Raw genomic sequence first — 13,098 nt, 5'->3', positions numbered from 1 at the left:
TCTCTGACTGCTGTAGGACTTCATCTTGACTGCTGTGTTCTAGTGATAACATTGTTCTCATGGGATAATACCTGTTTTATTTTTTAACCTTTAATGAATAATTTTTGGCACTTAAAACTACAGATTAGTGATCTTTGTATGTGTGTGGACTTTTTCATTCCCTAGCATTGACTTTTAACTATTTTTTTCTGGCCCTGTGATTCCTTTTAACCTTTTGCTTTTATTTTACCTTATTATTGTTTGCCACATTATATCCTTTGTACAACATGGCAGGATATGAACAAATAATTTTATAGTTTAATTCAATATTAATTAGTTTTTCCACAGAATAAAAATAGTTTGAAATGTTTTAGAAAATTAGCAACTCCTCTGCATTCCTTATTTCAGTTATCATGGCAACATTAAAAGTTTTGTAAAACTATAGTACATAAGTAAACATCTTCAGTTTACTACTTCTAAAAGAAATATCTATATCCTGTTTTGAGTAGAAAGTAAAAATTTGTATGTAACAATTATTGGAAATGGGATCTTGCTTATGAGTATTCAAATAAGCACATCTCATATTCTTGACCTTTACATCATTAATTAACAGAGCCAAGTAGCTTGACACTAGAATGTATTTAGAGGAGTGATTCATTTTTATGATTCATTTTTATGATTCATTTTTCTGTTAATTCAATAAACATTTTCTTGTAGTAGCCTTTATTAGTATATCGCCTAATGCATTATGTATTTTTAAGCTTTCAACTTCACTTAAATGTCTTGCTTCTTAGCTGTTTCCTTAGTGATTAAAAGTTCCAGTTGTTACTTTCAATCTATAACAGCTGCTACAAGAACTCTTCTTTCCAAGCCAGCTCTCCTAAATTCCCGTTGTTAGAGTTGGTATCTATATTTAGCTGGTGGGATTAAATTGCAAGGTCTTCAAGCCGGGCAAAGCACACTGATCTCTGCCTTTTTACAGCTAGACCGCTAGACTCGTGTGCTACAAGGAGCTAAGGCCTTCAGTGTCCCCTTCCTTACCCAGGTTACTCGCAGAATGGATTCCCAGCGGGAACTTGCAGAGGAACTGCGGCTTTACCAATCTACCCTTCTTCAGGATGGTCTAAAAGATCTCCTGGATGAGAAAAAATTCATCGATTGCACCCTAAAAGCAGGTGACAAAAGTCTTCCCTGCCACAGATTGATTTTGTCAGCTTGTAGTCCTTACTTCCGTGAGTACTTTTTATCTGAAATTGATGAGGCGAAAAAAAAGGAGGTAGTATTAGATAATGTGGATCCTGCTGTACTTGATTTAATCATCAAATACCTGTACTCTGCCAGTATTGATCTCAATGATGGAAATGTGCAAGATATTTTTGCATTGGCCAGCCGCTTTCAGATCCCCTCAGTGTTTACTGTCTGCGTTTCTTATCTTCAGAAAAGACTTGCTCCTGGTAACTGTCTAGCCATCCTAAGATTAGGACTTCTTCTTGACTGCCCGAGACTCGCCATTTCTGCCCGTGAATTTGTGTCTGATCGCTTTGTACAGATTTGTAAGGAAGAGGACTTTATGCAGCTGTCTCCACAGGAACTGATCTCAGTCATTTCAAATGACAGCCTAAATGTAGAAAAAGAAGAAGCAGTCTTTGAGGCAGTGATGAAATGGGTGCGAACTGACAAGGAAAACAGGGTTAAAAACCTTAGTGAAGTGTTTGATTGTATCCGTTTTCGCCTTATGACAGAAAAATATTTTAAGGATCATGTTGAGAAAGATGATATAATTAAAAGCAACTCAGAACTCCAGAAAAAAATCAGAGTTCTAAAAGATGCTTTCGCAGGCAAACTCCCAGAACCTAGCAAAAATGCGGAGAAGTCTGGGGCTGGCGAGGTGAATGGTGATGTTGGTGATGAAGATTTACTTCCTGGTTACCTGAATGACATTCCCAGGCATGGAATGTTTGTAAAAGACCTCATCCTCATGGTTAATGACACAGCAGCAGTGGCTTATGATCCCACAGAAAATGAATGCTACCTTACTGCACTGGCTGAGCAGATTCCCAGAAATCATTCCAGCATTGTTACCCAGCAAAATCAGATATATGTGGTAGGAGGACTGTATGTGGATGAAGAAAATAAGGATCAACCTCTACAGTCATACTTCTTCCAGGTAAGGACTTTTATATACACAGTTGCTTAAAGGGAAGGCTGTTACTCACCATCCAGTTAGCTAATTTGTGAATTATTCAGGCTGCTTGCATTTTACTCTAATTGATGTCGTCTAAATGATGCCCTTGCACTTTTGCTGTTTAGCGAGTTCACAGAAAAATATTTGACTGCTTTGTTAATGTGTAATAGTTTGGTGAATAATGAGGTTGTAATTCATGTTTAATGACTTAAGATGTTCTTAGGCCGGGCGCGGTGGCTCACGCCTGTAATCCCAGCACTTTGGGAGGCCGAGGCGGGTGGATCACGAGGTCAAGAGATCGAGACCATCCTGGTCAACATGGTGAAACTCTGTCACTAGTAAAAATCCAAAAAAAAATTAGCTGGGCATGGTAGCACGTGCCTGTAATCCCAGCTACTCAGGAGGCTGAGGCAGAAGAATTGCCTGAACTCAGGAGGCGGAGGATGCGGTGAGCCGAGATCGCGCCATTGCACTCCAGCCTGGGTAACAAGAGCGAAACTCTGTCTCAAAAAAAAAAAAAAAAAAAAAAGATGTTCTTTATACTATTTTACCAAAAGTGCCTTGTTTATAGATGATGGTGACTGTAATCCCTCAAAGCCTAGTATTTTCGTAAAAAGTATATTTATTTTTTCTTGGCAGAGACCAAGGTCTCACTATGTTGCCCCAGTTGATCCTGAATTCCTGGTCTCAAGCAGTCCTCCCAATTGGGATTCCGAAAGTGCTAGGATTACTGGCATGAGCCACCATCCCCTCTGTAAAAACTAAATTTAATCATGTACACTCTTACCTATTAAAAATAGGTTAATGTCTTTCCCTAAATAGTTTCCCTAAATCAAAGTTCTTTACATATTACAAAGAAGTAATAATTGGTCAGATTTTCTTTTTTAGCTTTTTTTCTTTTTCATCTGCTGGCAGCTCTAAACTGGTCAGGTTTCCTACCTTCTTCCAAGTTTTCTTGAACTCATTTGAAGTTCTTGGAGGTAGCACTTCATCTCTTATTTATGGTTACTACCTAAAATATAATTTTGTTGAAAATGAAAACTTGTGTACATATTCTACATACTTTGGATTATCTTTTAGGAAAAACTGTCTACATAAAAGTCACTAATTTGAATTAATTATAGTTAAAAGTTTTTATTATATCACATTTATTTGGATCAGAGTTAGACATTATTAGAACTTAACAATCTGTTTTGTGAAACCACAGAATTTTCCAAGTAAATTAATTCTCCTAAACTAATAGATTCTTAGTAGTTTGTTTGAAGGGAATTTGTCTTATATTATCAATGTATTATACTATATCAATTTATGAAGGAGTTGGCTTAACCTTTGTCTTCAATAATGCCAATACTGAAACTCTGTAGCTTACAACTGGCTCAAAAGAGTTTGTGTAGGTCATAGCTAATCATGGCCTGGGGCTTATGGGCACTTTAGTTAAAAAGGCCAAAGATAAGCAAGTATTAAATGTCATACCACAGTCACAGTATGCTCTCAAAGTGTGTGACATACTTTGCATTCACAAAATACTATTATATCTTTCATCAACCTTTTATAATCTTGAAAAATGTAGTTGTAATAATACATATTAATCATGTTTCTTAATTTTCAAAGTTCTAGTGAAGAATGTTATAAGTATTTGAATGTGGGTCAGAAAATTTCCCAAGCCCTAATTTTGAAGTCAAATAAACTTCAAAAAGGGCAAAGTCAATAAAAAAGGCTATAAATACATCCAGGAAGTAAGAATGACATCAAAACACAGACAGATAGGTAGCTACCTACAAATGACAGATCTACGGAATAGTTACTGCCATAGAATAATTCTCCAAAACTATTTTAAATTTCATTTCATATTTAATTTATTGAATATATCTATAACACAGTCCTTTTTACTTTCAAGTGTTCAGTTTAATCTTTATCCTTCTCTTCCAGACTAATAAAACCCTTACTTTTACTGACACAGCTTCTCATTTTTGGTTTTAAGAAACCTATTTAAGCCGGGCATGGTGGCTCACGCCTGTAATCCCAGCACTTTGGGAGGCTGAGGCGGGCGGATCACGAGGTCAAGAGATCGAGACCATCCTGGTCAACATGGTGAAACCCCGTCTCTACTAAAAAATACAAAAAATTAGCTGGGCATGGTGGCACGTGCCTGTAATCCCAGCTACTCAGGAGGCTGAGGCAGGAGAATTGCCTGAACCCAGGAGGCGGAGGTTGTGGTGAGCCGAGATCGCGCCATTGCACTCCAGCCTGGGTAACAAGAGCGAAACTCCGTCTCAAAAAAAAAAAAAAAAAAAAAAGAAACCTATTTAATATTCTTTATAACCCCAATAACAGTTATACAAAGTTGAAAGGTCAACTCCCTCTCACTACAAATGCCTTGCTGCTTTTAAAAAGCACTAATAGAACAGGATGCTAGGATAACACTTCACCATAAAAGAGGTGAAGTGATTCATCAGATAATATTTGTATGAGAATTTCAGGTTTTATATTTTTCTGCTTGGTCATATCTATTTAAAATGCATTAATTTAGGAGTAATTTGACATTTCATTGTATGCTATAAATAGATTATAAGAATTTTTTTTTTTTTTTTTTTTTTTTTTTTTTGAGGTGGAGCTCTCACTCTGTTGCCCAGACTGGGTTGCAGTGGTGCAATCTCGGCTCACTGCAACCTCTGCCTTCTGGGTTCAAGCAGTTCATGCTTCAGCCTCCCAGTGGCTGGGACTACAGGCACGTGCCTCCATGCCTGGCTAATTTTTTGTGTTTTGAGTAGAGATGGGGTTTCACCATGTTGGTTAGGCTGGTCTCGAACTCCTGGCCTCAGCCTCTCAAAGTGCTGGGATTACAGGCATGAACCCCTGTACTCAGCCCCAGATTATAAGAATTAGAGGTTTTTTTCCCCACTCATGAATTTGATGAATTAATAGATTCATCAAGTTTTGTACAGGTCTTAAAGTAATTTAGGTCCAAACTCTAATTTTAACAATGAGGAAAGTAGAACTCAGAGAAGTTAAATAGCTTAATAGTTCATCTATAAAAGAGACTGGCAGGCAATCTACTGTTCCATCTGCTGTAGAAAGTGGCCTCCCAGGGGTAATATGGGAAGGTAGACAGTACCGTATAGTATGAGAGTTAAGTCCTCAGATATGGGATTATGATGGCTGCTGTTCCATTTTTTAAAGCAAACTATGGATTTAGATGGCTTGGATTTGAATATCACCTAAAAGCTCTGTGTATTTGGGCAAATAATTTCATCTTTCTGTGCTTCAGTTTCCTCATCTGTAAAATGGGGATGATAGACATGCCTATACTGGAGAACTAAATAAGGTTACCTGTGAAAAGCATTTCATTCAAAGCCTATGACAACAGTCAAAACTCCATAAATACTCAATATTTCTACTGTATTACACACTACCTTCATCATCAAAGAATTTCTTTCAAAAGTGGAAACATAAGGGATCAAAATCTAGCTGTTGAAATTAGTGAATGCAAAGCTAACAATGCACATGTGGAGATTAAACCTCTCTTGTCACCTGGTCTTAATTAGCACTTTGTTTAACTGAGGTTACTAGACCACATATAGATAGGCTTCCACAGACATCCCTGTCCATACAACGGCCATTTGTATGCACATCTGTCCTTAGTATCCAATGAAACTGCGTTTTATTCATTTTGTTTTTGCAATCTAGAAGTGGCACCACAGAGAACAACAAATCTGCAACTGTACTCTTGTAGAAAACAGTTTTCTTGTGCCTTAGTATGCTAAAATGCAAAGTGTAAAACCTTTAAATTACCAAAAGTAAGTGATGAAACAGATGCCACCATGCCAGAATCACCTACCCTAGAGCATGGGCACAAGATTTTCCTCCTTGGGAAAATCTTAAGCTTACAGAAGTGGTGGTGAGCAAAAACGAGCAGTTACTTATTAATATAAATAAATAAATAAAACAATAAAGAAGGGTATTTCAAATGACTCCCAACAACACACTAGGAAATTCACTTTAACACCTGTCTGTATCAGAAATAAGGCAAAAACACAGATAACCTAAAATGTTTTTAAAGAAAGAAAAAAAGATATTGCCTAACAACCCAGTTGTCTGTGGACTGAGCGACAGGTCCAGCTGTCCCAGCCGCTGGCATGGGGAGCATGTTAAATATAGCATGCAGGGGTCATTCACATTCTGTGACCCTCCCTGCTCTAACAGCCTTTCTTTCCCCAGTGTCTTAAAAGTATGAGGATCTCCTGTTTCAAAGCTGAACAAGGCAACATGGGAGAAAATCTGACAAGAAACCTCACGGTTCTAACTTCTGGGGATTCTAATTTATTCTTTCTTTTCTTGAAGTCTTGAAGATTTTGGTATCTTTATCTGGTAGGCCAAGTAGATTTACTTATTCTTCTTGGTAATTATGAGCTACAATATGATACTTTGAGATTGTAGTTTTATTTACTTGTGAGCTATCTGGCTATCTCAATGACTTCTAAATAACATATAAAGTGTAACTTTTTTTGTATACTTGTAACTTTTTTCTAACAAGCTCCACAATTCCTCATATATGTATTTTTTTCAGCTCGATAGCATAGCATCTGAATGGGTTGGACTTCCACCTCTGCCTTCAGCCAGGTGTCTCTTCGGTCTGGGAGAGGTAGATGATAAAATCTATGTAGTTGCAGGCAAAGATCTTCAAACAGAAGCTTCACTGGATTCAGTATTATGCTATGATCCTGTGTAAGTTGGCATGATATTCCTGTTCCCTAAGCATTCAAGTATATGCTTGCCTGTAACACATTCATATTTTCAAAACCTGGAATTTACTGAAAGTATATAAATTCTGTCTCCTTTAATTTTAGGGCTACAAAATGGAACGAAGTAAAAAAACTTCCTATCAAAGTCTATGGCCATAATGTGATTTCACATAAAGGGATGATATATTGTCTAGGAGGAAAGACAGATGACAAGTAAGTACCTGAACTCTCGTGATTCATGTCCAAATGACTTTTTTTTTTTTTTTTAAATAGAGATGGGGTTTCACCATGTTGGCCAAGCTGGTCTTGAACTCCTGGCCTCAAGTGATCCATCCACCTCGGCCTCCCAAAGTGCTGGGATTACAGGTGTAAGCCACCACGCCCAGCCCAAATGTCTTTTTATTAAAAAGGTTTCTTCCTCTTTTTATTTGGATCTGCATACTAAAATGGGACATGGTTCTCACCTATCACATTGTGGAGGGAAAATCTTTTTTTTTTTTTTTTAAGACGGAGTTTCGCTCTTGTTACCCAGGCTGGAGTGCAATGGCGCGATCTCGGCTCACCGCAACCTCCACCTCCTGGGTTCAGGCAATTCTCCTGCCTCAGCCTCCTGAGTAGCTGGGATTACAGGCACGCGCCACCACGCCCAGCTAATTTTTTTTATTTTTTAGTAGAGACGGCGTTTCACCATGTTGACCAGGATGGTCTCGATCTCTTGACCTCGTGATCCACCCGCCTCGGCCTCCCAAAGTGCTGGGATTACAGGCGTGAGCCACCGCGCCCGGCGGAGGAAAAATCTTAAAATTTCAAGTTGCTGAAGAAAACATGTAGATACTCAGCATACTGCTAGGAATGAGCCTCGTACCCCAATCATAAGCATCCTTACAGTACAGGCAGCATCTAGGAGCATAATCAAGTCCTCTATTTCACTGATTTACAATTGTATTTTACTGCATTAAAACCAATGTGCTTTCTTATTCATTTAGCTATAAGTAGATAAAAATTTAAATATACTCTTTAGTATTTGAAATGTATCTTCTAAGATAATCATGCATTTAAAAAATCATGTATTTGTACTTTACATTCATAAAAGGGACTTTAGCTAGGTCAGTTTGAAAGAAAAATATGGTGATTGAAAAGAGGGCAGTATCCCAGGAGCAGGGGACCACCAGGTTGCCTAAGGAGGGGCGAACCGGCCCAGGTCGGAAACGGAGCAGGTCAAATCTCTCATGCTGATCAGTAGTGGGATCGTGTCTGTGAATAGCCACTGTACTCCAGCCTGGGCAACACAGCGAGACCCTGTGTCTTAAAAAAATAAAAATTAGAAAAAAGAGGGCAGTAAAAAAGACAAAATAAAAACAAAAAATGGGCCAGGCAAGGTGGCTCACACCTGTAATCCCAGCACTTTGAGAGGCCGAGGTGGGTGGATCATGAGGTCAGGAGTTCAAGACCAGCCTGGCCAACATGGTGAAACCCCATCTCTACTAAAAATACAAAAAGTAGCCGCCTTTAATCCCAGCTACTCGGGAGGCTGAGGCAGGAGAATTGCTTGAACCCGGGAGGTGGAGGTTGCAGTGATTCAAGATCATACCACTGCACTCCAGCCTGTGCAATAGAGTGAGACTCCATCTCAAAAAAAAGAAAAAAAAAATGAAGGCAGTTATTTCTTCAGCAGTGTTCCACATATTTACTCCCTGACAGAGGTCATATTCAAAATGGCTAACAACTGTTCAAAAACGGGCTCCCATTAGCACCCAGTCTCTGTGAGAAAACCAGGATGAGGTTTCATATATAAACCTAACTGGATTTCTAGTCAATTCTCAAGGAATCGGTAATTGGGAAAGAGATCTTATAACTCAGAGAGGAAAAGTGAGTGAGCTCCAAGTACTCCAGAAACAGTCAAACCAGTATAGCCTGTCTAGTCAAATGAGCATTTTCAGTTTAGATGGTGAGAACTAATATTCTGCCCCTGAAAACTCTGCCTAATTTGGCTTGTCATTTGCTCAGGCAGTTGAATTAATAGAGATGTCCAAGCCTGAAAAGGGAGCCAAATTAAGAATTGTAAGGACAAAGCAGGAAAGGAGAGTAAACTATGGAAATGTGTTAGATGCCAAGAACTCTATTCTAGAGTTAATGATTAATGGGTATTAGTCAATTAAAATGGTAAATATAACACAGAAAAGGTGATTTTAAAAAGCAATGGTTTTTTTGATCTAGATCAGGCATCCCCAAACTACAGCCGGCCCACGGGCCGCATGCGGCCCCCTGAGGCCATTTATCCGGCCCCACCCCCCGCACTTCAGGAAGGGGCACCTCTTTCATTGGTGGTCAGTGAGAGGAGCACAGTATGTGGCGGCCCTCCAATGGTCTGAGGGACAGTGAACTGGCCCCCTGTGTAAAAAGTTTGGGGACGCCTGATCTAGATGATTTGCCCAGTGGCGGGTGGGGAGGGGGGCGCAATGGTTTTTAAAAATCTACCTGTATTCAAAGATAATATATTCTAAAATGTTGATATCCTCCTTAATCCCACCTATTCCTATCAAATTTAAAGGAAGGTGTATTACAAGCTCACCTGGTGCGAGATCTTATTTTGGGCATTTTTCCTGAGTAAATGGAATGGAAAATCACTGCTAAAGAGTGTTCTGACTTTGGAAACACAGGAACCTGCCAAATGATTTAAATTGTTTCCTTCAAGTAGCATTAGTAACTAGGAAATTGATATGTCAGTAAGAAGCATACAGTTCTTGTCAGTAGGAATATATTAATCTGGAGAATATGATTAATCAACACAACACTGCTTGACAAATGTCAACGTCAAGAACTTTGAAATGAGTCATGATCTAAAAGTAAGTGCTGAATTGCACTAGATCCCATGAATTTGAAGAACATGATTTTGGATAATGTTCATACCCATAGTCAAATATTAGAGGACATGCTTATGCTCCAGATAAGTGGTCTTTTACACAGTTAAGAAAAAAATTGTCTTCACATAAAATGTTGAGGTGTTTTTCATCACCAAATATATCCAGTTAATCAATTATTATTTGGAATTCTGAACTCCCATCAAATTATATACTAAGGGCCAGGTGCAGTGGCTCACACCTATAATCCCAGCACTTTGGGAGTCCAAGGCTGGAGGATCACTTGAACTCAGGAGTTCAAGACCAGCCTGGCCAACATGGTGAAACCCTGTCTCTACCAAGCATACAAAAAATTAGCTGGGCACAGTAGCATGCGCCTGTGGGGTCCCAGCTACCTGTGAGGCTGAGATGGGAGAATCTCTTGAGCCCTAGATGCAGAGGTTGCAGTGAGCCAAGATCATACCACTGAACTCCAGCCTGGGTGACAGAGTGAGACCCCATAACATACTAAGAATAATTCAGATGAGTCCAGGTCTTTCTGGTAGCATTTAGCATATAAAACCTTCTCATTATTCATCAGCTCAGATGATTCATTGTCTAATCTATAGTCCCAGATTTCTTAAAATGCACTGGTATATCTGTGCTAATATAAAATGATGTATCATATAAAATTTAAAGTAGATATATTTGCACCTAATTATTTTTTTAAGTTAGCTGATTAATTCCTAGTATATTCAGATAATAAATAAACTTACCATTTGTTACTGAGGTACAAATAAAAGGTTTACACTTTGTTGTTTTTTTTTTACTCAAATAGAGTAAAAAAAAAACCTTAATTTGAATTTAGTAGATAGGATTAAAATCAGCTTTGCCTGGGCTTCTAAGCAGCTATCCAGAAGTAAAGGTACCCTACCTTCCAGTAGCCAAATTAAGTTATAAAATAGTTTTTTTGTTTTTTTGGTTTTTTTAAGATGGGGTTTCACCATGATGGCCAGGCTGGTCTTGAACTCCTGACCTCAGGTGATCCACCCACCTCAGCTTCCCAAAGTGCTAGGATTACAGGCGCGAGCCACCACACCCAGCCTTATAAAATAGTTTTGATCCCCACATTTGGGCTTGTCCTTTGCTTAGTGGCATATGTTCAAATTAAGAATTCTTTAGGGCTGGGCATGGTGGCTCATGCCTATAATCCCAGTGCTTTGGGAAGCTGAGGCAGGTTGAGACCAGCCTAGTCAAAATGGCGAAACCCTCTTTAAAAAATAAAAATAAAAATAAGGCCGGGCGCGGTGGCTCAAGCCTGTAATCCCAGCACTTTGGGAGGCCGAGGCGGGTGGATCACGAGGTCGAGAGATCAAGACCATCCTGGTCAACATGGTGAAACCCCGTCTCTACTAAAAATACAAAAAATTAGCTGGGCATGGTGGCACGTGCCTGTAATCCCAGCTACTCAGGAGGCTGAGGCAGGAGAATTGCCTGAACCCAGGAGGCGGAGGTTGCGGTGAGCCGAGATCGCACCATTGCACTCCAGCCTGGGTAACAAGAGCGAAACTCCGTCTCAAAAAAAAAAAACCAAAAAATAAAAAATAAAAAAAAAAGCCGGGCGTGGTGGCTCAAGCCTGTAATCCCAGCACTTTGGGAGGCCGAGGCGGGTGGATCACGAGGTCGAGAGATCGAGACCATCCTGGTCAACATGGTGAAACCCCGTCTCTACTAAAAGTGCAAAAAATTAGCTGGGCATGGTGGCACGTGCCTGTAATCCCAGCTACTCAGGAGGCTGAGGCAGGAGAATTGCCTGACCCCAGGAGGCGGAGGTTGCGGTGAGCTGAGATCGCGCCATTGCACTCCAGCCTGGGTAACAAGGGCGAAACTCCGTCTCAAAAAAATAAGTAAATAAAAAATAAAAAATAAAAAATAAAAAATAAAAAATAAAAATAAATAAAAATAAAAATAAATTTTTAATTAAAAAAAATTCTTTATTTTTCTGATCTTATGCCTTACTACATATTTCTTATGATAAGCAAAGCCAAATTATTATGCCTTACTACCTATTTCTTATAAGCAAAGCCAAAGGTGCTTTCAGAGAAAGAAGGTCCTAAAAGGAACATTTGTTTTTTTGTTTACAGAAAATGTACAAACAGAGTGTTTATCTTCAATCCCAAAAAAGGAGATTGGAAAGACGTGGCTCCAATGAAAACTCCTCGTTCCATGTTCGGAGTAGCAGTCCATAAAGGCAAAATTGTGATTGCAGGAGGTGTCACTGAAGATGGTCTTTCAGCTTCAGTTGAAGCTTTTGACCTTACAACCAATAAGTGAGTTGCCACATCTTAGTATAGCATATGAACAACTATACATTTTAATTTTTAACTTTGGATAAAAAGTAGTCTTTCTGGTTAGGATGTGGGGAGGGGAGGGTAAAGAGCCACGTATTACAGAAGAGGTATTTTCATCTGGGTTTTCTTTTGCTGTTACTGGATGTAAATCTCATCTAACATTCTGATGTATTACATGTTTGCAATTTGGAACATATGACCCTCAAGTTTGTGTTGTCATGCCCTATTTGTCCTTGTTATTAACTTTGTGAAGTTAGATATGCAAAGGTAATACTTGTGAATAACTTTATTTATTTATTTATTTGTTTAAGAGACAAGGTCTGGCTCCGTTGCCCAGGCTGGAGTGCAGTGGCACAATCACAGCTCACTGATGCCTCAAACTCCTGGGCTCAAGTGATCCTCTTGCCTCAGGCTCTTAAGTAGCTAGAACTATAGGTGCATACCACAATGCCCAGCTGTTTTTTGGTTGTTTTTGTTTGGTACAGACAGGGTCTCACTATGTTGTCCAGGCTAGTCTTAAACTCCTGGCCTCAAATGATCCTCCCACCTTGGCCTCCCAAAGTGCTAGGATTATTTATAGGTGTGAGCCAGCACACCTGGCCCTGAAAAACTGTCTGTGTGTACATAAGTATACATGTCTCTGTGGAATTGATTTGAAATATGTAGTACAAAAAGATCTTCACTTAACTTGTTCATGATTGATGTCTGTAAAGTATGAATGTTTCAGAAGTTTTCATTCCTGGCTGGGCGCGGTGGCTCACGCCTGTAATCCTAGCACTTTGGGAGGCCGAGGTGGGTGGATCACCTGAGGTCAGGAATTCAAGACCAGCCTGGCCATCACAGTGAAACCCCATCTTAAAAAAATAAAATAAAATAAAAAGAAGTTTTCATTCCTTTATGCTGTTCATACTTTTATGAACATTTTCACTTTTGACCTTTTGAAAAGCTATTTGACAGCTATTCTTCATATAAAATTGGTCTTTTTAAAATTTGAGCTCACA

General features: G+C 39.1%; 1 protein-coding gene across 4 annotated transcripts in view; it reads left to right on the top strand.

The window, feature by feature from the left end:
* The first annotated feature begins 792 nt into the window (after nt 1-792).
* Nucleotides 793-13,098, top strand: part of KLHL41 (kelch like family member 41) — a 39,905-nt gene continuing 27,599 nt past the window's right edge. For all 4 annotated transcript variants that reach the window (XR_012517730.1, XR_012517729.1, XR_012517728.1 and 1 more), the window contains exons 1-4: nt 793-2,146; nt 6,732-6,889; nt 7,012-7,119; nt 11,891-12,076. Coding sequence is in view for 1 of the 4 variants with exons in the window: in XM_039469550.2 (XP_039325484.1) it covers nt 1,037-2,146; nt 6,732-6,889; nt 7,012-7,119; nt 11,891-12,076 (1,562 nt within the window). In the remaining 3 variants the exon portion in view is untranslated. The remainder of the gene's footprint in view (nt 2,147-6,731; nt 6,890-7,011; nt 7,120-11,890; nt 12,077-13,098) is intronic.

Source organism: Saimiri boliviensis, chromosome 5, assembly GCF_048565385.1.
Source record: "Saimiri boliviensis isolate mSaiBol1 chromosome 5, mSaiBol1.pri, whole genome shotgun sequence".
Lineage (NCBI taxonomy): Eukaryota > Metazoa > Chordata > Mammalia > Primates > Cebidae > Saimiri > Saimiri boliviensis.
This window is presented reverse-complemented; position numbering and strand designations above follow the sequence as displayed.